The sequence below is a fragment of the Balaenoptera borealis genome, assembly GCF_965194805.1.
Source record: "Balaenoptera borealis genome assembly, chromosome: 12".
In the NCBI taxonomy this organism is placed as follows: Eukaryota; Metazoa; Chordata; class Mammalia; order Artiodactyla; family Balaenopteridae; genus Balaenoptera; species Balaenoptera borealis.
In genome coordinates, this window is record NC_138869.1 from 57,448,303 (window position 1) to 57,476,216 (window position 27,914).

Here is a 27,914-nt window from a genome sequence, read left to right on the forward strand (position 1 = left end):
AGAGAGTCTTCTTGACATGGCTGGGTTCCCTCCTTTTCCTGTAAGGACGATATCTGGGCTACGTTGGGTTCTTGCATTCAATGCCAAGGTTCTTTGGGATGGCTCAGCCCAGCCGTGCCTCCACGCCAAGGTACCAGTGTGCGGGGAGAGATGCCAGGCTTTTAAAAACGATTGAGGTGAAGTGTGTCCGCTGCCAGAGAACATTCTTTCTCTAGCTGGCTTTGTATCTTGGTCAGGGAGAATTTCAGGAGAGGGGTGGCTAACTTGAGCTCAGTGGATTATGTTTTTCTGTTGAAGACGTTGTTTAGTTAAGAATACCTCTTCCAGGATGCTTATTTACCTGGCAGAAGATGGCTATAGGAGTCCATCCTGATCCTTGCTGGAGGAGACCCCTCACACCTGCATGTCTGGGTTTTCAGGGCTCTTTGTGGAGCTGCTCCCCGCCCAACAGTGAAAAGGCTTTTTGGAAGGCTGGGTAATGCACAGGCCTCTCTCTAATGCCTTGAGTCTCAGGGGTTAGCCCTTTAAGACATTAGGTTAAAGAGGATGTTAGTACAATAGATCCAGCTGCTTATACTGGCCCCAGCTGTCTGAGGGCCAGGTCTCAGTTAAGAAAGAAGGAGAGATCGTTGTGAAGAGAGACGTACACCGTCTGAGGAAGGGAAAATAGGAGCGAGGCCTGGGAAGGGGGGGTGGATTTGGGAGCGTGGGGTGGAGTGAGGCCTCCGACAAGGAATTGAATGGACTCTAAAGATAAATGTCTGTTTCCTGGGGTTTTTTTTTCCTGGAACTGACTCCAACTGTAATTAAATCACATATGTGTATTGAATAAAAGAGGTTGGAATTTCAGGCTTGCTTGGAATTTGCATTTATATTAAAGAATTAAAATTTTGTGCAAAAGAAGAGACACTAACAAAGTTCAGTGTCTCCCCTACACCGGTGTCCCCCTTGACAAGACTGCTGGACCCACATAAACCTAACTCAAGTCACGGTGTTGCTTCTGGCTTTGGTCCTCGGCCCGTGGAGGAGCTGTCCCCTATCAGATAAGGAGTAGAGGTTGGTGATGAGGCAGGGACATGTCTGCAGGTGCTGGGACCGTCTTTGATTCGACCACTTCCCACCCTGGGAGCCCATCTCTCTTCCATGACCCTTCAGACCTTGAGATCCTGCAGACCTTGCGAGGCCTGAGGTCAGCCCCGGGCAGATACCCTTCTAAGAATCCAAGGAGAGCAGGACCCTCTCTCCATAAAAAGCCCAGACACACAATTTGTATATGAAATGTCAAGGGTATGGGTAGGTATCTTAACGAGTGTCCACGGGGCCCAGGTTAAGAATCCTTGCTTTAGGGCCCAGGTCACTGCTGAGCTACCGGGGGTGCCCCTGGACCCCAGCTGCCAGGTGGCCTTTTCCTGTCCATCACCTTTGCTTGTCCGTCCCCCCCATTTGCTAACAAGGCAAGAGTCACTGGATTGTTGTAGCACGCCATGTCCTGCGGTACTCATGTGGTAGAAATACTGTCATAATTTTTTGTTTTGATTAAAAACCTCTTTTTCCCAAAGCCCACTTCTCTTTATAACATATTCTCATTCCATTTTATCTTCAAGTTTGCGTACATTTTTACGGTTCGGGCTGGCTCATTTGCAAAGCTCTCTGGGGAACGGCAGTATTTAAAGATTCTTCTTGCTTGAGTCTTAGGAACTTTCTCAGCGTTATAAAGCCATTTCTTACTTTCAGTTTTCTTCTGCAGTGGAGAAAGACCGTTCTGCCACCTTTGGTCACCTCGGGACGGTCGCCATCACTTTACAAGCAGAAATCCATTGGTATTGGAGGGTGTGGGCATACAGGGGCACCCAGGAGAGGAGCAGAACTTGATGAGCGGGAGGGTGAGGATGTGATGAGCACGTGGGCCTGACTGTGGAAAGCAGACTTGGATCCACTGACCGTTACCGTTGTTGTGGATTTCACATCGGAACAGCAGAATCTGCAAACCCTTGACCCTAAAAGGGAAGGTGTTCTGTCTTGAAAACTCCATCAAAGCCTGGTTCTTCGAAATCTCCATTTCTCAGAGCCCCTGCTAACCATGGGTGCTTTGTGAGTGCCCACTGATGGGTGTTTACACGGCCAGTTGACCTCCTTCAGACCGACATGCCCTGTTGGGGACCCCTACCCTCCATCCACGCGCCCCCATTTTGGACCCACACCAGAGGGTGGTCTCACCTTCTGCATATGGACTTGAGTTCCAGTGTGGGTGGAATTGGGGGTGTCCTCTAAGATGTTCACTGACAATGTGATGAATGAAACCAGCTTTTTTTTAAAACCCTGATTATTCACTCAAGGTTGGATAAGAGACTTTTTGCAAGTTTTCCGAAGCTGCAGGAGACAGAAATGTTGCTGGATCCTTGTTTAAGCTTAGGGCACCATTTGCTAAGGGTCTGTGCCAGTGAGGAAATGTGTGTCAGGCTCCCTGTGGCCTTTCCTCCCTTGGCGGGACTTCAGGGCCCCCAGGAGCTCTGGCGGCCAGTCGCCCTGGAGTGAGTCAGCTTCTGAGGCCTGTGCACCAGCCTCCATTCTCCTTGCTGGAGCCAGTGTCCCTGACGGTATCACCAGACACAGGAAATGTGATGTTGATTCAAGTGGGACAAGCTGGAGAGGTTTGTGTGCACAGTAATGTATGTTCTTCGTATGATGTGGCAGGATCTCGCAGAAGGCTTCTTGGCTCCTGGATGTCAGGGACCAGCTGGGTTTGGTTTCCAAGGAAGGCAGACAGCAGGAGAGGTTTGGTCCCTGTGGTCTGTAAGCATCTCCCCGTGAGTGTGGCAGTGGGTGGGAGGGGTGCACTGGCTTGTGGGCAGATGGGAGAATCACACTTTCAGAAGAAAGAACAATTCTTCACTTCATAAAACTTACTTGAGCTATTGATTTGTTTAGTTTACAATCAGTGCTCTGTGAGAGCAGCTAATTTCAAGCAGGAACAATTGCACTCCAGATGGAGCTCCTTTTCTCTCTCTCTCTTTTTATTTTTTGGTTTTTGTTTTGAATTTTTATTTTATATTGGGTATAGTTGATTAACAGTGTTGTGTTAATTTCAGGTGTAAAGTGATTCAGTTACACACATACATGTATCTGTTCTTTTTCAGACTCTTTTCCCATGGAGCTCCCTTTCTTGTTGAGATGTATAAGGACCTTGAAAGCTACGCCCACCCCCTTGAGTGCAGGATGGTAGCGTGATTTGCTTTCGATTGTCCTTTTTCCTCCCACACAAGATACCCAGGCCTTGCCCTCTCCTGCCCCGCTGCCCTGGGTGGAGGGGATGTCTGCTAATATAGGTGACCACCCAGCAGGTCACTGCAAAGGAAGTAGCAGCTCCATCACCTTGGCATTGAAGGGAGTGTGTCTGAGCTCTCTGGCTTTGGTGGCAACTGACGGGAAATGCAAACTCACAGTGAAAGGAGACAGCCACCCTTTAAAACTTGCCTGAAACCCAGAGGAGGGGGAAGGAGCAGGGAAGGTCGGGAGGGCAGGTATATGGGAGGGTGGCCCTGCTTTAGCCCGTCGGACTCGTAACCACAGTGACCTTGGCCGCCATGGGCGCTGAAGCTGGAGGAGAGGTGGGGGCTTCCGGGCATTGACAGCAAGTGCTGGTTCCTGTTCCTCTGTCTCTGATTTCCCAGTGTGGAATCAGGGTGGCCCATGGCCCCAGACTCCCCCTCTGGTTAGTCTTCTCTGGACCATGGTGGGGGTCAGGGGCCCTCAGTTATTTCAGTATTTCTAGCAAAGCACCTTTCCAATGATGTCACATAGCACACATGACATGAGTCTAGGGAACCAGGCACATGATGGAAACTTGGCTTGTGGCTGGAGGAAAGCCTCATGGCCTTGGGAATAATTTGAGCAGTATGTCTATGGTAAATGTCCATTTCAACTGAAATTTTAAAAATGCTACCCCAGTGGAAAGAGCACCGTATTTCCTCTGGAGTGTTGGTGAGGAAGGACCAGCACGTGTATGTGAGGTCGGACAATTATCAACACCTTGATCGCTAAATAACTTCTGTGTTTTGGAAGTAGATGAGATGGTTCTGTCTAATGAGGTTGAAAATCATTAGTTTTTGCTTGGATATCTGGGCAAGTCTGTATCCTTTTATATTAAAATGTTTGGGCTCCCGTGTTTCTGTGTGTTAAGTTCATTATGTCTGACCAGTCAACAGTAATTAGAAACAATAATGTAGTGTTTTGTGTAGAGTGCTTTTGCTGACATAGAAACAAGTACTATGAGAACATACATAAATGAAGAATGGTGAATAAGATTATTTCTTTCAACAGAATTGTGAGGACAGCTGTAATTGTAGCCAGAGTTCTTGGTAGTTAGGTATTAGAAAATTATGCGCTCAGCAATCCACCTTGCATATTTAATTAACTTGCCTGCTTTCTCTGTAATTTGGAAAACTGGAATCAAGCAATTGAATGAATAAAACTTGCACCAAGGGAAGTGCAGGGTCTGTTAGCCAGGTTGAAGCTTAGCATTATTATAAAATTTTGGACTTTTTCTTTACATTTTCATTTTTGTTTCCCTCCATAAATTAATGCCAGCACTGAGCCTTTTTTTTTTTTTTTTTTTTTAAAACACTTGCTGTAGTGATATTCACTAATGGGAATAGAAATAATTTCAGAGTAAATTTTCCCATAAATAAGGTAATGTCAGTTTCACGGGTGTCTGACTTCTGCTTATAAACAGAGAAATTTACATTAGCTGTAGTGCCCTGGGTTGTACAAGTTAACAGGAGAATATTATTTGGGAATAGCCAAGGTGAAGGGACTCACACTTGAATATTATAGTTAGTTTCTTAGAGGGCAGGAAGCTTTCTTGTCGGGGGAGGTGCTTAGGCTAGAAGGTTCACTCACAGGTGAGGGGGAAGATGAGAGGGCTCCTGAGGTGCTTAAAGATGGGGCCTGCACCCCAAACATCGTCTTCTGCCCCACGGCCGGGAGGACCAGTTTATGGAGAAACTCTATCTGGGCAGGCTTGGGCTCTCTGCCCTTGCTAAGCACATGGGTTCGGTGCTGTGCTTCTCACTTCTCAGGACCAAGCTGGTGATTTTTACTGATGATCTCGTTTTAGCCAAACTCAGGCCCCGAATTGGTTTTGTCAGAAGATGAGAAAAGTGACGCTGAAGATCAGGAAGAGGCAGAAGTGGGCGTCATGGAGGATCAGCGCAGTGTAATCCTTCACCTCATTTCTCAGCTCAAACTTGGAATGGATCTGACCAAGGTAGGTGGGCGTGTCCCCTGGGGCTTGTGGCCAGTCGTCTGGGTGCTTTCTGTCCCTCACAGGCTTTCCCGCTCGGGAGATTGGGGATGCAGAGTGGGGAAAGGTCAGAGCTGCGGTCAAGTATGGATGTTCCAGGGATTATTGGAAAGGATATTTTATGTGAACGATCATCCCCAGAGCATGAGCCTTGCATTTGCTTCTCTCTCGGGAGGAGCTGCGATACTTTGAGGGCAGGGAAAGCACACAAGATGATAAGGAGAATTCAAGATGGGGTTTCTTTGTCTCCTGCTGTGTCCTAGAGAGGATTAAAGGTGACCTAGAGAGATGGACGTGGCACATTGGCCACAGAGAGAAAACAGGAGGAAGGAAATGGTGTGGGCAAGAGTGAGGTCGCCTCCACCTGCACCACCCGCCCCCCCCCACCCCATCCCCACCCCCGCCTCTGGGCAGCTGGCCACCTCCTGTAGCTGGCTGTCATTGGCCTTAACCCCATTGGTGATCCAGACCTCACTGCCCACGTGGAGAGCTGTGTGCCTGCTGGTTGGTAGACGCGCAATAACTCTTGTTGGTGCTGCACCCATCCCGGGAAACCTCGTTGAGAGGACCCAGCATCCTCCACGCTGATGGCCGGCGATGGCCCCCGTGGAGCCTCCCCCGCCTCCGGGCAGTGGCTTCGTTCTGGAGGCGAGAGGGAAGGCCGCTCTGCGTGCGGCGGAGAGGCGTGGGGGCATCGGGAGCGTTGTGGGTGGTGGGAGATGCCTGGACTCGGCTGTCCAGCCCACCCGGGTTCCCTTGCCCGTCCTGATGCTGATGCCGAAAGCTCGGCTTCTTTGCACCGGTGCCGAATCGAATCTTGGAGACAGAGTTTTGGGTGAAGTAGAAAAGAATAGCTTTCTTGCTTTGCCAGGCAAAGGGGGACACAGCGAGCTCCTGCCCCTCAAAACTGTGTGTCTCAAACCAGGAGGTAAGGAGTTCAAGGGTTGGGTTGCTGATAAGGATCAGGGTGTGTGCAGGGCCTGCACTCCTCCAATCTGGCCTCAGGTGGTCTTCTGTGGAATGAAGAATGCTAACATTTTCCATTTGTTGGGGGTTATCTTTCTGCAGAAGAGCTCAAGGATATTATTATGTGTATCCCTTGAGGCGGAACCAGGACGCTGCCCCAAGGCTGCACTGTTGTTTCCTGGCTGCTCCTCTCTTGTCTCTGTATCCCCTCCCTTTCCTGATTAACAACTGTTTGAAGGGCTTCCATGCCCGGGAGCCCCACAAGGTCCTGCTCAGTTTCGGTAGGTGCATCGTGATTAGGAGGGAGGGACGTGACCACGGGGAGGGCGTGCTGGGAATGAAAGTTCTGGATCCTGGAAGGCCTACTTGAAATGGTTGGAGCCCCTGAAGGCGCAGCCTGGGGAAACTGCCTTGAGGGTCGTGGGCTTGTTTGGCCGCAGGGAAGGGGCTGGATTCCACTGAGCTCAGCTTGGCCTGGAGGCCAGACCAGCGAGAGGGAGGGGGCGGATGAGACAGGCTCTTTGAAGAGGAAGGTGACAACAGGGAGCCTCAGAGGGGACAGAAAAGCCTTTTCTTGGGGATGTTCTTATGGGTTTGATCATGAGGGAGTCTGACATCCTGGGGACCTGCACTACTTTCCATGGGATTGGGGACCCATGCTGGGCAGTGTGACCTGGAAGGTTCCCTTGTCTCCCCTTTCCCTGCCCTCTGCTCGGGGGCTCCACACACCAAGCTGACCTCCTGCTGCCTTCCCTTAATTTCTGTCTCCTGGCCGTGTAATTTGCATCCTTTTTGCTAGAAGAATCGTTTTAAGTGCTTGCCTTTTTAAAAGCCCCCTTTCTGATTCCTGTGGATGGTGTAGACCACTCAGACAGAGCTTTGAGTGAAGACCTGGGGGCTGGAATCTGGGCCGTGACATCACTAATTTGACCCCAAACCATGTTTCCAAACTCTGGTTCACAGCCCGTTTTGTGGGTTGTAAAACCAATTTAGTGGGTCAGATGATCATTTCTAAAAAATGAAATAAAATACATTAGGAAATACCAGAGTGTACAGCAGGTGAAACTTTTTAGTTCTGTTGATACGTGTGTACTGGGTCACCATGTGAATCATATTTGCATCGTGGATCATATTCTATAATTCAATGTAGACTCCTGAGTGATACAGGAGAGAGACTGTCAGAGTAAGCGAAGTTGCCCAGGTCAGATGTGGAGAAACCCAACAGCACCGAGGGGACTGTATGACGGCAGGTGGAGTGTCTCAGAGACATCACCTTCTGGCTCCTGTGTTTTATTTTTTAATTTTTTTATCTGGCTGCGCCGCACGGCATGTGGAATCTTAGTTCCCTGACCGGGGATCAAATCCATGCCCCCTGCAGTGAAAGCTCAGAGTCCTAACCACTGGACCGCCAGGGAAGTCCCTCTTGTTTTAAAATATGGAAATCATGAGAAGTGTACATTGCCTTTTCCTAAAAGAGCAAACATGTTTATCCAACAGTCAGCTATCAGAAAGAAAAACTTTTCTAATCTATTGTTTATTAACTTATTTACTGGGAAGAAGCTGTTATTCAGAAACCAAGGGAACATTTGACAAGCTGAAATACTTGTGAAAGGAAGAGGGAAACCTTTTATTGTCCCATGAGGCTTCTGGGCTTTTGTTGCCCTACCCTGTAAAAATGTTGATGAAATTGTATCTTTCCTTTTTTAAAAAAAATTTTATTGAAGTATAGTTGACTTACAATGCTGTTACTTTCTGCTGTACAGCAAAGTGATTCAGTTATACATACATATATATTCTTTTTCATATTCTTTTCCATTACGGTTTATCATAGGATACTGGATATAGTTCCCTGTGCTATACAGTAGGACCTTGTTGTTTATCCACCCTATATGTAATAGTTTCCATCTGCTAATCCCAAACTCCCCCTCCATCCCTCTCCCACCCCCTTCCCTTTGGCAACCACAAATCTGTTCTCTATGTCTCTGAGTCTGTTTTGTTTCATAGATATGTTCATTTGTGTCGTATTTTAGATTCTACATATAAGTGATATCATATGATATTTGTCTTTCTCTGTCTGACTTACTTCACTTAGTATGGTCATCTCTAGGTCCATCCATGTTGCTGCAAATGGCATTATTTCATTCTTTTTAATGGCCGAGTAATATTCTATTGTCTATATGTACCACATCTTCTTTATCCATTCATCTGTCGATGGACATTTAGGTTGTTTCCCTGTCTTGGCTATTGTATATAGTGCTTCTATGAATATAGGGGTGCATGTATCCTTTTGAATTATGTTTTTTTCCAGTTATATGACCAGGAGTGGGATTGCTGGATCATATGGTAGTTCTATTTTTAGTTTTTTAAGGCACCTCCATACTGTTCTCCATAGTGGCTGTATCAATTTACATTCCCACCAACAGTGCAAGAGGATTCCCTTTTCTCCACACCCTCTCCATCATTTGTTATTTGTAGGTTATCTCTTTCCTTATTGTCTCTTCCCCTCTTCTTGGCTCTTGTCTGTGTCATTCAGTTAAGCTTGTGCTAAGCTGGCAGTGGACGAGCTTGGCCTGAATGGCACTTGGTTCGATGAGCAGGCACCCTGGAGAGGTTACCTTCCTCGACTTGAGGGTGAAGCTCTGATCTCTCTGTAAAATAAGCATGCAGCCCATCTTTGTGGAGGTGTCCAGCACAGCTGCATTCCCAGGTCACCAGCCTCACTGGGCCTTGAGTGCTGTATTTTGCTTTAGTTCATTAACCGTGGTCATCAATTTCCTGGGCAAGTGACCAGTGGGGTTGTACAGCACCCCATGCTCAGAAGCATCCCAGGCTTGGTTTACTGCTCTGCTGTTGCTGTCTTGAAATTCTTAATCATTTTGAACAAGAGGACTTGCATTTTTGTTTTTCACTGGGCCCCCCAAAGTAGGTATCCGATCCTGCCTCCAGAAGCACCCTCGTCTGTCCTCCTTCCTCAGTTGTGGTTCCAGAAGCCCAAGTTGCTGGTGAATTCCTCCACTGGATATCCTGCTACAATTGCACAAATCATGGGTAGCCCAGGAAGGAAAACGAGGGAGAAAGGAGGAGCCACAGAAGACGGAGGGCACGGAAGGGCTCGTTGACTAAGGGACATGTAGGTTGAGCCTGAAGGGTGAGTGGGCAGTAGTGGAAGGAACTAGAGGAAGGGCATTCCTGGCGGAGGAAACAGCATGGGCGAAGCCAGAGCGCACAAGGCTGTGAGGCTGGGGAGGGGTGTGTGCTGGCGGGGCACGCGGGAGCCTGGAGTGGGGGCTATAGGGTCGGATCTGCAGAGCCTTGTGAGCCATTGAAGGAGGGTGAACTTGATCCTGAGGGTGATGGGAAACCTCTGGAGGCCTTGGAGCAGGTGAGAAACGTGTGTTGTTCAGAGTTGCTGCCCTGCTAATTTGTGGGCTCCAGGGATGGGGGGCCCACAGGATGCAAGGTTGAGCTTGGGGGTTTATGACGATTTTTACCTTGTTTTCAGGGCTATGAAAGGCAGCCGTCAGTAATGCATGTGCTCTCTCATCTAACAAGTACTTATTGAGTACTACACCTGCCAGGTACTGTTCTAGGCGCTGGGAGTGCAACAGTGAACAAAACAGTTAGAATCCACGCCTCGCGGAGCTTGTGTGATGGTGGAAAGAGACAGACAATAAACTAGAGAGAGAAGAGAAAAGAATGTGGAGATGCAAACACAGTGGAGAGACACGGAGCATGGAGGGTGGGGATTGAAAGCTGATGGGGCGGGTGAGCTTCTTAGAGGAGCCGCTCAGCGCAGGATTCTCCAGGTGTCACTGGAGTACAGGCCAGGTGAAGATGAGGAAGCCAGCCAGGTGACCATGTTGTGGAAGGCTGTTCAGGCCAGAGGGGTCAGGGAGTGGACAAGGCCCAAGGAGGCCCTTGCCTGGCATTTTGAGGACGAGCAGGGAGGCCATTGTGTCTGGAGCAGAGTTGACCCGCGTGGGCTGGCAGGAAATTAAATTGGCAAGACAGCAGGGGCTGGATCGGGGCGCCTCGTCGGACATTGTGAGGACTTGGGGTGTTATTATGGATGATATGGGTGGCCGTCGGAGAGCTTTGAACAAAGGAATGCAGGGCTTTCCTTGTATTTTAAAAAGATTATTTTGACTCTTTTGTAGAAAGTAAACTGGGACAGGGCAAGTGGGGTGCAGGCAGCAGGATCAGGGTGGGAATGGAGGAGGTGACAGACAATGGCAAGGGCAGTGGCAGATTCTGGGTGTACTTAGAAGACGTGCCAGCAGGCTACAGGTATCCTTTTTGCATGTGGTTTGGTTGTAAGATATGAGCAAAAGAGGAATAAAGAATGACTCTAAGATTTCAACCTGAGCAACCGGAATAATAAACATTAGAGCTGCTGTTTGTTTCAGTGACCTATTGCTGAGGGATTGACCACCCTAAACAAAGTGGCTTAAAATAACCATTTTATTTATGTTCACAGTCTGGGGTGGGCTCAGCTGGGTGGTTCTTTTGCTGGTCTTGCCAGTGGTCACTGGTGTGCCTGTCATCAGCTGGTGGGCTGGTTGTAGGCTGGACATGGCTGGGACAGCTGGGCCTCTCTCTCCCCATGAAGTCTTGTAACCTTTCTGTCTCCATGAATCCTTCCCACATGGTCTGTCCAGCTGGGTAGCCAGACTCTTACATTGTGGCTCAAAGCTCCCAGGAGGTCCAAACTGGATGCTGATAAGCCTTGGGCCCCAAACTGACACTGTGTCACTCCCACTCTGTTGATTAAAGTGCCACAAGGGGACTCTGCAGGGGTGTGAATTCCAGGGGCTTGGGTTCATCGAGGGCCACCAGTGGAGCAGACCACCCCCCCCCTGCTTACCAAGGGGGGAGAGGCTATGGGAAGAGGAGGTTGGGGTGTTTGGGGGGATATCCCAGATTCAACCTTGGGTCTGTTGGGTCTGAGGGATCCATTCACTCTGCATCCAAATTGAGAGGATGTGTAGGCAGCTGAGTATAGAAGCCTGGGGTTTGTGAGTGAAGCTTGGGTACCAGTTTGAGAGTGAACAATGTGCAGAGGGTGGTCCAGCTCAGGAGATGGCAACCCCCCTTTAGGGGGTGAGTAGAAATGTAGGGGGAAAGTCCAAAGGCCGAGTCCGGGGAATCTCCAGTATGTGAAGGCTGGAGAGATGAGAAGGGTCCAGCAGAGGAGACTGAGGAGGGTCAGCCGGGGGGGGGGGAGGGGGGGGTAGGAAGCAGAGGAACATGATGACATGAAGTCACACACAGGCAGTGTTTTAAGAAGGGAGTTCTCCGCTGTGAGGCACTGCTGCCGACACGCCTGCAGAGGGACCATTGCCTTTGTTTTGGTCAAAGTTTGATTAGGTGGCTTCAAGGGAGGATGGGGAGAAAAGTGGTGACAGGGAGTAAAGATGGCGTTTCAAGGAGCTTTGATGCAAAAGGGAAGCAGAAAATTGGGACGAAGGTCTGGAACTGAGAACTTTGGTTTCTGAAGATGTTTGAATGCTGATGGGAACGGTCGGGAGAGAGGGCGGGGATGCCTGCGGGAACTTGAGAGGGGAGGGGGCCTGGGATCCCGTGCCAGGCGGAGGGTCTGTCCTTAGCTAGGACAGTCCACCGTTGTAGCAGGAGGCAAGCAGCAGAGCGGAGGGGCGGGGACCCCGGGGGACCCTCAGGAGAGCTCTGTGTTTACGCACGTGGCTCTGAGCCGGGACGCGCCCCAGCTGTTAACCTCGCTTCTGAATGTCTCTGTTTCCTTGCCTGTAAAGCAGGGATAATCGCGTCTTGCTCCCACATCTGCACAGCCACGTGTCAAGGATTCAGAGCAGTGAGGGTGATGAAGAGGGAAGGGCTGTGAGAGATTTGGGGAGGGAGGAGGCAGCAGGGATGAGCGGCCCTCTCAGGCGGAGGAAGGAGGTGGCGGGCTTGCCCCTCGCCCCGCCCCGGGGCGGGGCACGTAAGGATTCTAGGTCACGAATTTAAAGTGAGAGCAGCCAGCATGTGTCTCTTTTCTCCAGTTAAGTTGAGCTGCCAGGTTGAGGCTCGGAGAACGTGAGGAGGTGGATTAAACCAGAGTTGGGGTTTACTGGCTGACCCCCCAGAGGGAGAGAGGGCCGAGGGGCCGGGGGGGGGGCGGTGGTGGTGGCAGATCAAGGAGTGAGTGTCAGGTGGGGCAGGGATGCCACGCTGGACGTGGAGGGAAATGAGGCAACAGGGGATGGTGGACATGATGGGGTCGTGGGGCTGGGGCTGCGATGGAGTGAGCTGGACGTACGGGGCGATGGGTGGGGGGGGGTGCTTGAAATTGAGACTTTGGGGGGTGGTGGTTGTGGGGAACAGCAAGGTCCAGGGTGGACCTGTGACCTCTTTGGATTCCTCAAGGGATTTGGTCCAAACTCAAATTTTACAGATTCAGATGGGGCAGAGATCTGCTGGAATCGGGGATTGTGAGCCCTTCCAGAAGGCATAACTGATTCCATAGAGCAGGTGGGAGTCTGGGGCTGCAGACTGTGGTTGAAACTAGTGCAAAGCAAAGGGTGGATTGAACTCTCCTTGGGTGTCCCGTGCACATCCTGTCCTCAAGGATGTTAGACAAGATTTGTACATTGAGAGAGAAGCTTGCTGAGATCGTTGTGAAGTTTCTGTGATTCTTAAAGAATTATTTAAATGGTTCCAGTAGAGCTGTTTGTTGAACCAAGAGGAGACGTGGTTTGTGGTTGCGGTTTGTGTGCCCCCTGGTTAGAGAATTGCCTTATGACAGACACCCACGTGCCCGCCACTGGGTTCAAGGGCGAGAACAGTCTCATGGCCTGCGTTCCTGTTCACGGATGCATAACCTCCCCCCAGGTTGCTGCGTTGTCTTGTACTTCCTCCACAAGTGGCTTCTTGGTGTTATAATGATACAGTGGACATCTTGAACTCAGAGCTTTTCCCTTTGATTGAATTATTTTATTAGGCTAAATTTCCAGCGTCAATCACAACAAGCACAGATTAACAGTGCTGTGCTTAAGCTCCTTCTTCTAAGGGGGGAATTTGCCCAGGTCCACACGGTTGTCGCTGCCAAGAGATGAACCTCGGCTCACAGTTTCTGACTCTCCTGCAAGCCGGGCCCTTTTTTTAAAAAAATTATTTTTATTTTAAAAAAATTTTTATTGAAGTATAGTTCATTTACAATGTTGTGTTAGTTTCAGGTGTACAGCAAAGTGATTCAGTTATGCATATATATATATCTATTCTTCTTCAGATGGTTTTCCATTATAGGTTATTACGAGATATTGAGTAGAGTTCCCTGTACTATAACAGTAGGTCCTTGTTGTTTATTTTATATATAGTAGTGTGTATCTGTTAATCCCAACCTCCAAATTTATCCCTCCCACCCACCTTTCCCCTTTGGTAACCATGTTTGTTTTCTATATCTGTGAGTCTATTTCTGTTTTGTAAGTAGGTTCATTTGTATCATTTGTTTTAACTAGTGCCTTCCCTGATGTCCCAAGCACCATGAGATGCGCATGAAGGGAGCTGGCCCTTTAAGGAAACCAGGGGGAGCATTCCTTCGGCCTTTGGCAGTGTGAATCCTCTCCTGTTCATTTTGTAAGGCTGGATTTTTGTGTACTTCCCCTGGTTTCCTTAAAGGATTGCACAGGTCAGTCTCAGGTGGTCTTGTCCTCCCTTCCTTGCTTGTTTGCACTGGGTAGGTTTCCCAGACTGAGAACAGAGTATTATGTAGATGACTCTCAAGGTTATTAGGTTAACTGATGTTTCTTTGGAGAAGTCGCACCTGCTCTGGCCTTCCTTAGCAGAGGCCCACTGTGCTTCCCTTTGTGGGGAAGGGACGGACCATTGCTCTTTTGGGGGACCCTTTGACTTTCTCTATGGGTGATCAATTGTTTCCAAGTTCTAAGATCCCAACCCAAACATAAGTTATTTACTTCTAGATTGATGCAACTTTAGCCATAATTAATTGTTCTCTCAGTCCTGAGTGCAGATCTCCTTTTTTTTTCCTTTCCCCAAAGTAGTTTATTGTCTTAATTATGTTAATGGCAGAAAAGGCAGCCCTGACTGATGGCTCAATAATCTGCAGTAGCGATTGCGCCATTTGGCTGCCATGAGTCTGAGCAGCTGGGCCGTCGCTCACCTCTCGGTTGGAGGCAGACAGTCCAGTTACTCCTCACCACTTTGTGGCTCCCTGTCGGCAGTGTCCACCGCCCAAGAAACAGATGATTAAGTGACTTATTGGCAAAGGGACCAACAAGAAGTCAGGGAGGTCATAGGAGAGAGAGAATCCACTTTAATGAAACGTTTTGCCCAGAGTGGTCAATGTGCTGGCTTGAAAGGACATAGGTTGGGTATTCTGCACAAACACCAGCAATAGATGAAAGGGGAGATGGTCACCCCACTCCTGCCCCATTCTCCTCCATCTCTCTGGGAATTCTACTTTTCCCAGTGCGGACAACGCCACAGCATCACTGTCAAGTGCAGAATACATGCCTCGAGGGTTGAACCTGTTGGCTGTGAGACCACATTCCCTGTGTCTTTCATTTCAGGAGGGTTGTCTTCGACAATTAGTAAGTTCTCAGGTATTGCATCCCTAGTAGAGCCTTTTTTTTTTTCTTTTTCTTCCAACTCTTTATTTAGCACATTTTCTAATCTACAGTAGAGTTGCAAGACTAGAACAATGAACTTCCACATATATGCTTCACCTTTATGGGCCAATTGTTAACATTATGCCACTTTGTATTTTTCTTTTTTTTTTTTTTTTTTCTTGTGTTTTTTTTTTTTTTTAATTTTATAGCTACTTTATTTATTTATTTTATTTATTTATTTATTTATTTTTGGCTGTGTTGGGTCTTCGGTTCGTGCGAGGGCTTTCTCCAGTTACGGCAAGTGGGGGCCACTCTTCATCGCGGTGCGGGGACCGCTCTTCATCGCGGTGCGGGGACCGCTCTTCATCGCGTTGCGCGGGCCTTTCACCATCGCGGCCCCTCCCGTTGCGGGGCACAGGCTCCAGACGCGCAGGCTCAGCAGTTGTGGCTCACGGGCCCAGCCGCTCCGCGGCATGTGGGATCTTCCCAGACCAGGGCTCGAACCCGTGTCCCCTGCATTAGCAGGCAGATTCTCAACCACTGCGCCACCAGGGAAGCCCTGTATTTTTCTTTCTTCTTTCCCCTCTCCCACTCTCTCCCTGCTTCTTCTCTCTGTCCGCCACACAGCAGGTACACACGCACATGTATGTATGTGTTTATTTTTTGATGAGCCATTTCAGAGTAGGTTGTAGACATGACACTTCTCCCTGACATCCATCAGTGAGTGGACCTCAATGGGCCATCAGTGACCTAACAAGGTCATTCTCCTACACGACACATTTGTCACGCTGGGGAAATTTAACACGGCTATGATACTGTTGCTTACACGCCCATAGTAAAATTTCCCCCCAGTTGTCCGAATAATGCTCTTTATAGCATTGATAAGAGCAAAAAGAGCCCTGTAGATGCTACAATGGGGGTGTGTGATGGGTACAGTGAAGGAGGGGGTGGATGCAGGAGCAGGAGCTGTCAGAAAAGACCTCATAGAGGAGTTTACCTTCTATGAGCTGGTAGCTGTTTCTCATTAGACAAGGGCAGGAGGGAGGGCAGGAAAAGGAAACAGGAGTGAACTCGTGCGTGTGTGTATGTGTGCTTGTGAGGGGAGGGCTGGGGCAGAAAGTGAGGAATACTGTGAGACTGGAGGAGGTGGGGGCCAGGCTGGACTTTGTGTCTTATAGAGATTTTAGAAAGATGACTCCAGCCATGGTGTGAAGAAGAAATAGTGGCGGGCATGACAGCTGGAAGGCGGGTTAGGAAGCGACAGCTGTACTTTTCCAGATAGGGGGCACCATGAGTGTCCTTTCTTAGTTGCCCATGGTCTCCCTCCCGTCTGCACATTAATGACAGTCTTTGGGCTGGTGGATTGCCTTGTCATCCAGGAAGAGTAGAATGGACTAGAAGGTGGGGCTCTTGTCCCACCTTTTCCCCCTGGGCTGCCTCCTGACTCCTGCATGTTAGGGGCAGGAGAGGAGGTGGCCCAACCATCCCGGTTCTGACGTCCAGTGACCGCTCACCTCCCTCGTCCTCTGAGGGAAAGAAGATGCTCTCATTGGCCCGAAGCAGAGAATCGTGATGTGTCGGGCGATGGACAGAACTTGGGGGGCAGTTGGGAGCCCTGAGGTTCCCCACGCTCTCCTACACCTTCCCTGCCTTCTCCCCAGTCTGTCCCCTCACCTGTGAGACCAGGGGCTTGACCTGCAGCATCCCGAAGGGGCCTTCGGGTTCTGATGCCGAGCGATTTGGGATTCTGCGTGGCGTTCTTTTTTGTATTTGTTTTGTTTTGTTTTGTTTTTTAGAATTTCACTTATTTATTTATATTTGGCTGTGTTGGGTCTTCGTTTCTGTGCGAGGGCTTTCTCTAGTTGCGGCAAGCGGGGGCCACTCTTCATCACGGTGCACGGGCCTCTCACTATCGCGGCCTCTCTTGTTGCGGAGCACAGGCTCCAGACGCGCAGGCTCAGTAATTGTGGCTCACGGGCCTAGTTGCTCCGCGGCATGTGGGATCTTCCCAGACCAGGGCTCGAACCCGTGTCCCCTGCATTGGCAGGCAGATTCTCAACCACTGCGCCACCAGGGAAGCCCTATTTGTTTTGTTTTAATCCTTCAGCTTCTGAGTTAAGAAATGCTAAGTTAGGGGAAATGCCTTAAACTCTTGCCCTTTTCCAAAGTACCCCATGAGAGCGTAAACATCCACGTGATTCTTTCCTTTTAATTTCAGTCTCGGGTGCAGCCCTGAAAATTCCTGTCCAGAGGTGGGATTGTTGTCGGAGACGCCCCATCCCACGGGGTCAGGGAGGAGGAGCCCTGGTCATGGGACCGTCTTCACGTGGAGCTCCTCGGTGTAACTCTGCACCCCACCCTTGCCCTCCATCAGAGGGCCCCCTGCCTGGGAGGGAGCGCAGGAATGGAGTGTTTCAGGAAGGTCTGGAGATGCGGACCTTGGTGGCTTCTTTTCTTTTTCAATTGATTTGGTCGCATTGGCCGGGGGTGGGGGAGTTCCATGGTTGCTGAAATCCACAGCCTCAACCTGCACATCCTGGGTGGGGAACATTCCTGGGGGGACCTTGAGTGGCTCTGTGGGGGCAGTCATGGGTGGCACAGCCGGGCCCCCGTGAGCCTCATGAGAAGGGCAGGCCCCACAGGGCACGGGGATGGCAGCTGAGCTTGACCTGTTTCCACGCAGAGACGTAGGAGGTCATAGCAGTGGCGTCTGAAGGCGGTTCTGAGCCAGGATGCACTTTTCCCGGCCATCTCACATCCTCAGGCTGCCAGATGCTCAAGTTTGTCAAGTTGTGGCTGAAAGAAACTTAGGAAATCTCCATTAATTTGCATAGTTGTGTTTTAAATAATGTTTCTTCTTCTAGTTTATTATAAAAGTAAAGCAGAAAGATACTCAGAAGGAATGTAAAAATCACTCACTTCTGTCACCCAGAGAGACATGTTAAATTTGATGTGTTGCTGTGATACTTGGGTTGTGTTACATGTTCATTTTACATCTGGCTGCTTTTCGACTTAGCGAGGGTGCATTGTCCTCTGACAGTTTTCAAGTGGGACAGAAAAGCATTAGAAGGGGTACCAGCCTCACCTCCCCAGCAGGCTGGGCTTCCCCCAGTTTCCTCTGAAATCTCTGCTTTGCTGTCTGTCTCATGTACGCCTGTCTGTCGGGACACCTCACTTCCAGGGTATCTCCATCTTTCCCTAGGAAGGGTCCCAGCAGGCTGAAGTGGGGGCCAGGTCACAGATCTGTGTGTGGTATTATTGGTTAGCAATGCTTTCGTGGGAGTTGGGGCCTATGATGTGACGGAAGGACAGACTTGGCCGTGTAGGGAGGAGTGTAAACCAGCTGCGTGACCTTGGTGAACCCCTCCCCTCACCCGGACGGTTCAAGGGGGAGCCAGCGGGTCAGGGCCGGCCTTCCAGCTTCAGAACCCCGTGACTCCCACCACGGGGAGCAGAGTGAGATGCTCCAGGTCAGTGCAAGCTTGTCTTGCAGCCGAGGGGTGGAATGGTAATACCCCATAACTACGTCATCAGATCACTGAGGGGGTGGTAGCATATCAGGGATGGTGAGGGCTTACCAGCTTCCCAGAAAGTCCATCATTTGCTTTAAGTGACCTAATCCTTGGGTTCCAGGCACTTGGGTTGTATGGTGCCTGAGGGACCACTTGGATCCACTTTGGACCAACGAGGAGTCCCTTAGTGCCTGACAGAGCATCCAACTTTCGACCTGTCTTCAGTAATGGGGCCAGTGACACACCGAGGGGATGGCCCCTGTGCCAGTCCATTTACCAGAAGCTTCAGTATTAAGTGCCAGCCTACTTCTTTGTAACTTCTGCTCATTTCTTCTGGCCCAGCCTAGGGGGCAGCCTCTACCCATGGCCCCTCTTCTCCATGGCAGCCACTGTGGACACTGCCCGCTAGCTGGCCTTGCCTCCGGAGACATGGGTCGGGCCCTTTCCACATTCCTTCCCTGCCCTGATCCTGTGAGGGTTTATACGCTGCTCTTCCTACAGAGATCTCCAAGCAGATGTTCTTAGTGGCGGGTCCTGCTCTACCTGGGCCCCCCTTTGATGCAGCACCAATGAGCCCCAGTATCTGTGTTTGTGGGAACACACTGAGCACCCCCCTTGGTGGTGCCTGATGGCAGGAAGAATACGAAAAAGCCCTTTGGGGCTATTTTCTTCACGTCCCTAAATGATGGGGTGTGAAAGAGGGCTGCGTGTTAGCAGGGCACTGGCCATGGAGGGAGGGACAGAGGCTGTTGTTTCAGCCCAGGTGAGCAGAGAGGAAAATGGCTCAGAGAAGTCTAATCCACGAAGCTGGGTTGATGTTGATGCCACCGCTGCAGCCACTTCCAATTTCTTGGATGTTCTTTCCTCTGATTGGTCATGTGTGCGCAAATCAGAGGAACTGGTCCCTGGCACCCGCCCTTAGGACCTTGCTTGACGGGGGTTGCAGCCTTGCTTTTTTCCTTTCCAGCTTTCTCTCCTGCACCCATAGGGCTTGCTGTCTGACTTTGTCTCCTCTGGCCGCAGGTGGTGCTTCCCACGTTCATTCTCGAGAAGCGGTCCTTGCTGGAGATGTACGCAGACTTCCTGGCACACCCAGACCTGCTGCTGGCTGTCGCCGCAGGGGCCACGCCACAGGACAGGCTCATCGGCTTCGTGGAGTATTACCTCACCGCCTTCCACGAGGGCCGCAAGGGCACCCTGGCCAAGAAACCCTACAACCCCATCATCGGCGAGACGTTCCACTGCTCCTGGGAGGTTCCCAAGGACAGGGTCAGGCCCAAGAGGACTGCTGCCACTGCTGCCTCCGGCCAGGAACACCCGATGGCCGACGGCCCCTCCAAGAACTACAAAATGCGGTTCGTGGCCGAGCAGGTGTCCCACCACCCGCCCGTCTCCTGCTTCTACTGTGAGTGCAAGGAGAAGAGGCTGTGCGTCAACACTCACGTATGGACCAAAAGCAAGTTCATGGGCATGTCCGTGGGGGTCTCAATGATCGGGGAAGGTAAGCCAAATCGCTGGGTGGAGTTGGGCTCTGACCGAGGGACATTTGTGTACCTGATGGACACTTGAGGATTTGTGTGTGGAGGCCTTTGTTTTTATTCCGTTACGGAATTGGGAGTAAGTGGGCGGGTTGGAAATATGGATGGGTTTTGCTATTTGGGAACCAGGTTCTGGTCATTTCCCAAAGCGGCCGAGGTGATGGGGTAAGTGGGATGCAGCTGTTTGCCTCTTAGGCTGCCCACCTGGATCTCCACCTGCTACTCGTGTGTGAGCCGCCTTACAGAGCCTTTTCTTTCCAGCTCTGTATGAATATTAGAGTTGGCTTCAAATCTATGAAAACACATTTTTCTTCATTCTCACCAGTTTCTGGCTCATAGACAATGAGGATCATAGTGCTGCCTATTCAAAATCTGCTCATAAATAATTCCCAAGGCAAATCTCTGGACGCTGGGCTTGCAGTTCTGAAGGGAAAACCCAGTATAATCAGACCACTCGCGGATCACACGTTTCTCTATTAGCAAATAGCTGTGAATGAAGGTTATTCATTGTTTGAGGGAAACTGTAATCATCCTTGTCAAATTCAGGAACCTGTGTTAGTGGTTCTTCAACTTCTTTTGAGTCATAAATCCCCGTGAGATTCTGGCTGTAGACTCTCAGGAAAAAGAAAAATCCAGCACAGAATTTGGCTTTCCGTTTCAGGGCATACACGGCTCCTTGGAAGCCCTTTCCAAACTCCAGGAGATGAGAACACCTTTCATTGACTTAGCACGCTCTTACTGAGCGCCTACTGGTTGCCAGCCATTGTCTTGGGGGCCATGGGTACTTGAATGAGCAAAACAGACAGAAGAATCTCTGTTCTCACAGAGTTCTCTCTTCTGCTGGGGAAATACAATTGTGTAGTGCTTTGGAAGGTGATAAGTTCTCTGGAGAAAAATTAAGGCGGGAAAGGACGTGGAAATAAAATAAAGGATCTAGGAATGGTAGGGAGAGAGCAGTGGGGCTTTGGGATGGGTTGGGGTGGCAGCTGGGAAGACGTCACCGAGAAGGTGACAGTTCAGCAAAGACCGCGGGGGTGGGGATGAAGGACCCAAGAAGGTGATGAAGGACAGGTTTTGTCGATTACCTGGGGAGTGTGTCTTGGTGGAGAAAACAAGGCCAGAGGCAGAGGGGCCAGGGACCGGCATGCTGGTCCGAGACAGGAAGCCTGTGTGGCCGGAGCCGGGAGAAGGGAGGTGGGAGGGAGAAGATGCCGTCGGAGAGGTGACTGAGTCCAGGTCACGTGGGGCCTCGGGGGGCCACTGGCAGGGGTGTTGGCCGTCCCACTAAGTGAGCTGCCAAGTCTTTGCGGGCTTTGAGCAGAAGAGTATCATGATCTGACTTGCAGTTTAGCAAGATTGTTCCAGCTGCTTGTTGAAACTAGACCATAAGAGGGGGAAGGCGACTCAAGGAGACCAGTTAGGAGATTATGATAATAATCCAGGCAAAAGGCGATGGTGGCTTGAACCAGGGCAGGAATGGTGCGGAGGTAACACAGGGTGGGAATCTGGATGAATTCTGAAGTGGAGAGATCAGATGTGGGGTATGAGTGAAAGGTGATGCCAAGGCTTTTTTTTTTTTTTTTAAGATATTTACATAATCATTGACGCTATTCCCTACATTGTGCACTGCGTACCCGTGACTCATTTATTTTGCAGCTGGAAATATGTACCTCTTAACCTCCCTCATCTATTTCTCTTCTCCCCTCTGGCAACCACCTGTTTGTTCTGTGAATCTATGACTCTGTTTCTGTTCTGTTCTGTTTGTTCATTCGTTTTAGATTCCACCTATAAGTGAAATCGTATAGCATTTGTCTTTCTCTGACTTATTTCACTTAGCATAGTACCTTCTAGGTCCATCCCTGTTGTCACAAATGGCAGAATTTCATTCATTTTTATGATTGAATAATATTTCATGGTATACTTATACCACAATTTCTTTATCCATTTGTCTGTTGATGGGCACTTAGATTGTTTCCATATCTTGGTTATTATAAATAAGGCTGCTATGAACATAGGGGCACATATATCTCTTTTAATTAGTGTTTTCATTTTCTTTGGATAAATACCCAGAAGTGGAATTGCTGGATTGTATGGTGGTTCTATTTTTAGTTTTTTGGGAACCTCCATACTGTTTTCCATAGTGGCTGCAACCATTTACATCCTACCAACAGCGTAGGAGGGTTCCCTTTTCTCCACATCCTCGCCACCATTTGTTATCTGTGATCTCTTTGGTGATGGCCATTCTGACAGGTGTGAGGTGATACATCATTGTGGTTTTGATTTGTATTTCCCTGATGGTTCGTGACGTTGACCATCTTTTCATGTGCCTCTTGGCCATCTGTTGTCTGCTTTGGAAAAATGTCTATTCAGGTCCTCTGCCTATTTTTCAGTCGGGCTGTCTGTTTTTTTTTGACGTTGAGTTGTATGAGTTCTTTGTATATTTTGGATACTAACCCCTCATCGGACACATCTGGATTGGATGTGAGGTATGAGAGAAAGGTGACACCAGGCTTTTGACCTGAGCAACTAGAAGGATGGAATTGCCATTAACTAAGGTGGGGAAGACTGAAGAGGGGATTAATTTGGAGGCAGAGCACGGGAGCCCAGTTAGGTTGTGTTGGGGTTTAGACATTTGAGAGGGGGGCTTGAGCAAACAGTGTCCCTACAGGCCAGAGTTCTGGGGGAGGTCCCGGCTGAGGTTAAAGCTTGTCATGTAAAGCCTGGAGACTTGTATGTGTTGCGTGTCTGTGTCGCGTGAAGGGTCGGCCTCTGATGTTCGGGATCTCGGCTGCCCTGTTCCTTCCAGGCAGCCTAGGGGTTGCAGCCTTCATTCACTCTGCACAGCCCTGGACACACTCTTAAGGCTGTGCGTGTGTGGGACACCACGTAACGCCCTCTGCTGAGACCCTCGGCCGTGGCATCCCTGGAGCAGAGCTGGGATTTGCTGCCCTCACTTCTTCTCTCTGCTTGCAAATTCTACTTAGAACTTCTCAGTGAAGAAAGCAGAAGGAAGATTCTGGAGAGAGACTGTGGAAGGCCCCTTCCTGGCCACCCCCCCACCCCCATGTATTCCTGCTGTCGACGGGCCTGGAGAGGGTCAGGGGACCGTCTCTCATTCTTGTGAGGCTTTAAGTTTGTCTCAGTCCTTTCAGTAGCTACGTCCCCCTTTCTTTCATATTAATTAAATGTGAGCTCTGTAACACACAGTTTTTCGGATTTTTCACACAAAATGCTTCTAAGAATCCCCAGACTTCAAAGCCAAAGGTTCTGGTTCCTGTCCTCAGGGCTCCTTTGGGGGAGGGGTTATGGGGAGTGTGAATGGGGGAGGTGGGATGCTTTTCTTTCCTCACTCCATTCCCTGCACTGACCCAGCACCTTCCATGAATTTGTTGGTTGGGCATGAAGTGACATTTTTTTCCCACCTTTCATTTTTTCTTTCTTTTTTTTTTTTTTTTAACTTTTGGCTGCCGTGCAGCTGCTAGAATCTTAGTTTCCCAACCAGGGATCAAGCCCGCGCCCCCTGCATTGGAAGCGATGAGTCCTAACCACTGGACTGACAGGGAAGTCCCTCCAACCCTTCATTTTAATTAATTAATTAATTTATTTATTTATTTTTGGCTGTGTTGGGTCTTCGTCTCTGTGCGAGGGCTTTCTCTAGTTGTGGCAAGCGGGGGGCCACTTTTCATCGCGGTGCGCGGGCCTCTCACTATCGCGGCCTCTCTTGTTGCGGAGCACAGGCTCCAGATGCGCAGGCTCAGTAGTTGTGGCTCACGGGCCCAGCTGCTCCGCGGCATGTGGGATCTTCCCAGACCAGGGCTCGAACTCGTGTCCCCTGCATTGGCAGGCAGACTCTCAACCACTGTGCCACCAGGGAAGCCCCAACCCTTCATTTTAAACATTAGATGGGTCCACTTGAAATTTTGTATGTAAATACATGGGCTTACATTTTAAGTTATTGCCCTAAGGCTGTGGCCTATTTGGCTATGATAAAATGCCATTATCAAGTGCTTCATTATGCCTTGAATTCCCCGAGGTTGTAGCTCAGAGACCTCCCCCGAATGGTCCCTCAGCTCTGACACTGAAAGGCCCTAAGCGTGACACTGTTGAGCCAACCCCGAGATGACATCCATCCGTGGATGGGAGCAGAGGCCCCTCTGCTTGGTACCCACCCTCACCGCTCGGGACAGAGCTCATCCAGCTTCTCTTGAAACCCCTCCCCGCCAGAACTCCAGATCAGCGCCCAGTAAATGGCACAGCCTCTGAATTGGGTCTGTGGGGACAGGCAGGGACCCGTTTGCCCATGAATGCCGGCACTGTGGGCCCTGAAGACCAGTTCCCCGGAGTTGCTTTCCGTGATTCTGTGCTTTCTTTCCAGAGTCAACACCCTGTCGGAATATTTTGGTTCCTCAGAGTTATTTTAAATTTATCGGTTGGAAAATCTTAGTGCTTGGCCTTACGTTTATTGATAAATCAATTTGTGGGACTTAAAGCAAAAATCTCCCAGCTTGAGGACTAGCTATGTCCCGGAAAGATGATTATTCAGTGTTTTTCAGCTTCTCTCAGCTCTTAGGCTAATGAAAAAGGAGCTTTCATTTGTGAGGCCATTTGCAAGTCTAGTTTTAATATAGTCTTTTATTCATTATTAGGGACAGATTTTTGTATGCAATCCTGAAAAAAAGAGTCCTGGGAAGGCATAATTGCCGGTGATTTAATGAGTGAGCGCACATTTATGGATTTTCAGAAAAGAGCCTGGGAGTGTGGTCTTGCCAGTGCTTTAAACCAGCCTTGCTCTGGGGCTCACTTTTCTGATTTCTGTGGACTTGCGGGAAGTTTCACCTTGGTTTGGAAGAGGTTTTCCTGAAGACGAGCGGGAGGAAGGTGCCTCCCACCTGGCTCCCCATCCCCCATGCGCATCACCCCGTCAGCAGATTTTGTGATTTCTTCTTTGTTCCCAAGTGGAAGTACCACTGCTGAGAATTCACCTGCCGAGAGATGGGGGTGTGATCAAGATTCCAGCGGTGTAGCAGGCTGCCCTGAGCTGAGTTTCAGTGTTGCCTTTTTTACAGCCCCATTGAGGTGCGGGTACCGTTATCCCTGCATCATGGATGAGGCAGCTGAGGGGCAGAGCACTTAAGGTCACCAGGCTGGCGAGGGACGGAGGAGTTGGCATGATCCTCTAAGATCTCATCTAGGGCTTTTAAAAAAGGGTGGCGTATGCTCCAGGTAAGTATGTTCTAAAGAAAATATCAGTGGTATGATCCTACCTCACCGAGTTTATATTCGTGAATGAGACCAGGAAGACTCAGCACGTGGCGCTCGTGGCTGTCACGTGGTCCTGGTCCGCAGAGAGAGGCCACCGCAGGATGTGCAAATGGGTGGGGGTCCCCAAAGTACGGCAGGTCAAAGGCTGGAAAGGCTGACAGCAGAGGGGGACATCGTAGACATCGGGGGTGGGGCAGTGCTGTCAGGGGACATTTGGGCCCCTGGGAGGACTTTACTGCCACATAGTCCATCAGCATGGAGGGTGAGGATGGGGGACGGAGAGCTGCCTTCTCTGGGCCCTGGAAGGCAGGTGACAGAGGGACCGGCAGCCTCCTCCTCAGGGTCTCAGGGCCCCTCCCGCTGCCACAGGAGGATGCGGCTGGCACTCAGGGAGCCGGAGGCTTGCGAGTAGAACTGGGGCGGAGGGGTGGGTGGGTAGTCTGCTGGAGTCTCTCTCTTTCCAACTTCCACTTCCGGTTCCTCTTGACTGTTGGTGTCAGACCTGTTCGGCATGAACTTGCCACCTGCTTCGCTCTCTTCTTAGCAGCCTAATTCTAGGAAAGGCACAAAGTAGGCTTGGAAACAAAAAGTATACCAGGCCTGGCCATCCTTCTTCCAGGGTCCTGAGCACAAGCTGTAAGAAGCGACACACTGGTGTCGAATCCTCCTTGCAGACACAGGTCCACCCTTGTGCATCACAGGACAGGGCCTCAGCGGTCACCTGGGGCAGCTCTGCCCCCTGAACTGTGGGGAGGGGTAAGTGACAGAGGGAGGGTGTTCGGTGGCCCAAGGCTTGGCTTTGGGGAAGATGGTGTAATTTCATTGAGAGCTCTGGCGAGTGGGGAGGTGGGGAGAAGTCAGTGTGCTCTGATATTCTGTGTATTTGGTGTAGTGGAGCCTTACTGTCTGTGCATTTATGTTACATGTACTCAATTCTCTTCCTGGTTAGGGAGAGAGATTTAAATGTTGCTGCGATCTCTGCACCCCAGTCCTGCCCACGTGATTGTGAGTGACCTGAGTCTGCTTTTTCTCGGAGGGGTCTTCTCTCCCACCTGTGCCCATGTGTGAGCGTCCCGCCTCCCTGGGGGAGGTCACGACCCCCAGATGCACATGGGCCCGTCCCCTGGGGTTTCCACGCCAGCCCCCTGTGTCTGTGGGTCAGCAGGTGTAACTTTGCTGGACTTACCTGGGGGTGAGGTTGCGGGTTCTGGACAAGCCTGGTTTGTTCCAAAAACTGTGGCTCATGGGCGATGCAAGGAGTTTTTAAGGGTAAATTGAGTGACTCCTGAGTACATCTTCATATTGACTTTGGAAACTCAGCATTCGTGATCCCTTTGTACCTTTAGTCCCCTCTCCTCAGACTCTCCTGGCGAGCTCCCAGGACTGAAAGGGACACACACACATACACTGTCTCTCTGCTGGGTAGATTCTAGCTCTGTTGATTGATTGATTTTTTTTAATTTATTTTAATTTTATTGAAGTGTAGCTGATTTACAGTGTTGTGTTAATTTCTGCTATACAACAAAGTGACTCAGTTTTACGTATATGTGTGTGTGCGTGTGTAGATATACATTCTTTTCCATATTCTTTTCCATTATGGTTTATTACAGGATGTTGAGTATAGTTCCCCATGCTATACAGTAGGACCTTGTTGTTTATCCATTCTATAGATAATAGTTTGCATCTGCTAACCCAAACTCCCACTCCATCCCTCCCCCTTGGCAACCACAAGTCTGTTCTCTATGTCTGTGGGTCTGTTTCATAGATAAATTCATTTGTGTCATATTTTAGATTCCACATATAAGTGATATCATATGGTATTTGCCTTTCTTTGTCTGACTTACTTCACTTAGTATGATAATCTCTAGGTCCGTCTATGTTGCTGCAGATGGCATTATTTCATTCTTTTTTAGGGCTTAGTAATCTAGCTCTGTTGATTGAGATGCTTATCTAGCCTCAGAGAGAAGTACCGACCAGTCAAATTACTTAACCCCTGAGTTTCCGTTTCTACCTCCTCATTTAAAAATGATAATAATTAATGCTGCGTTGAATGGTTGTGAAGCTCACAGAAGACACTGCATGTGAAGCCCCTGGAAGTGCTGGGTGGCCAGGAAGGGTCCCCCAGGGCACATGGAGCCCCCCCCCCCTTGCTTTTTCCAGTGGAGGAACCAGGGGCCCAGGGAGAGGACATCACTAACACCTCCAGCCACATAGTTCCGGCCGAAGGACAGAACTGACCTTCCTGAGGCTCTTGCTGCACTTGACCATTGCAGGCCCAGAGTGGGCAGGAATAGAGCTGGGAGGGCTTTTCTACAGGGAGCGAAGCCCCAGTGCGGGGTGGGAGGCCGAGAAGGCCCCTCACACAGAGCAAACCTCAGCGAGCCAGGCGTGCTGGTTCTCAGGCCTCTGCCAGCCCAGGAGGTGCTGCCCTCAGCAGAGGGGGCCCTGTGGGTGCCCGACCGGACAAGCCAGAGCAGGGGCTGGGTGTCAGTGCACCAGCTGTACAGCAGCCCCGGGAGATGGCGCCTGTCGGGGTAGTTCACGGCAGCCTTTGAGAACTTGTTCAAAACTGTGGTTCCTTTCCCTAGAAACAGAGACAGGCCCACGTCATTTTGCATTGTTTCAAGAGGATCAGATCTCTCCAAGACTAGTACTTGGCTCCCAGCCTGGAGAACCTCTGATCAAGGGGTGGGTGCCCCCCGGGTGGTGACAGCAGCTGTGCACTCTGCTTTGTAACTTCCTGAGAACC

The 27,914-nt window shown here is 50.0% G+C and overlaps 1 protein-coding gene and 2 long non-coding RNA genes across 6 annotated transcripts in view; 2 read left to right on the forward strand and 1 right to left on the reverse strand.

Annotated features, from left to right (window-relative positions):
- The window catches only part of LOC309608555, a 239,459-nt gene extending 220,387 nt beyond the window's left edge, over positions 1-19,072 (reverse strand). The window contains exon 1 of the long non-coding RNA XR_014232963.1: positions 16,773-19,072. This is a non-coding gene — a long non-coding RNA (uncharacterized lncRNA). The remainder of the gene's footprint in view (positions 1-16,772) is intronic.
- Positions 1-27,914, forward strand: part of LOC309608562 — a 733,071-nt gene that overhangs the window by 374,342 nt on the left and 330,815 nt on the right. The gene's annotated exons all lie outside the window — the stretch shown is intronic.
- OSBPL10 (oxysterol binding protein like 10) overlaps positions 1-27,914 on the forward strand; it is a 389,819-nt gene that overhangs the window by 335,213 nt on the left and 26,692 nt on the right. For all 4 annotated transcript variants that reach the window (XM_082348482.1, XM_082348480.1, XM_082348479.1 and 1 more), the window contains 2 exons: positions 5,117-5,266; positions 19,389-19,866. In XM_082348482.1, the coding sequence (XP_082204608.1) occupies positions 5,117-5,266; positions 19,389-19,866 (628 nt within the window). The remainder of the gene's footprint in view (positions 1-5,116; positions 5,267-19,388; positions 19,867-27,914) is intronic.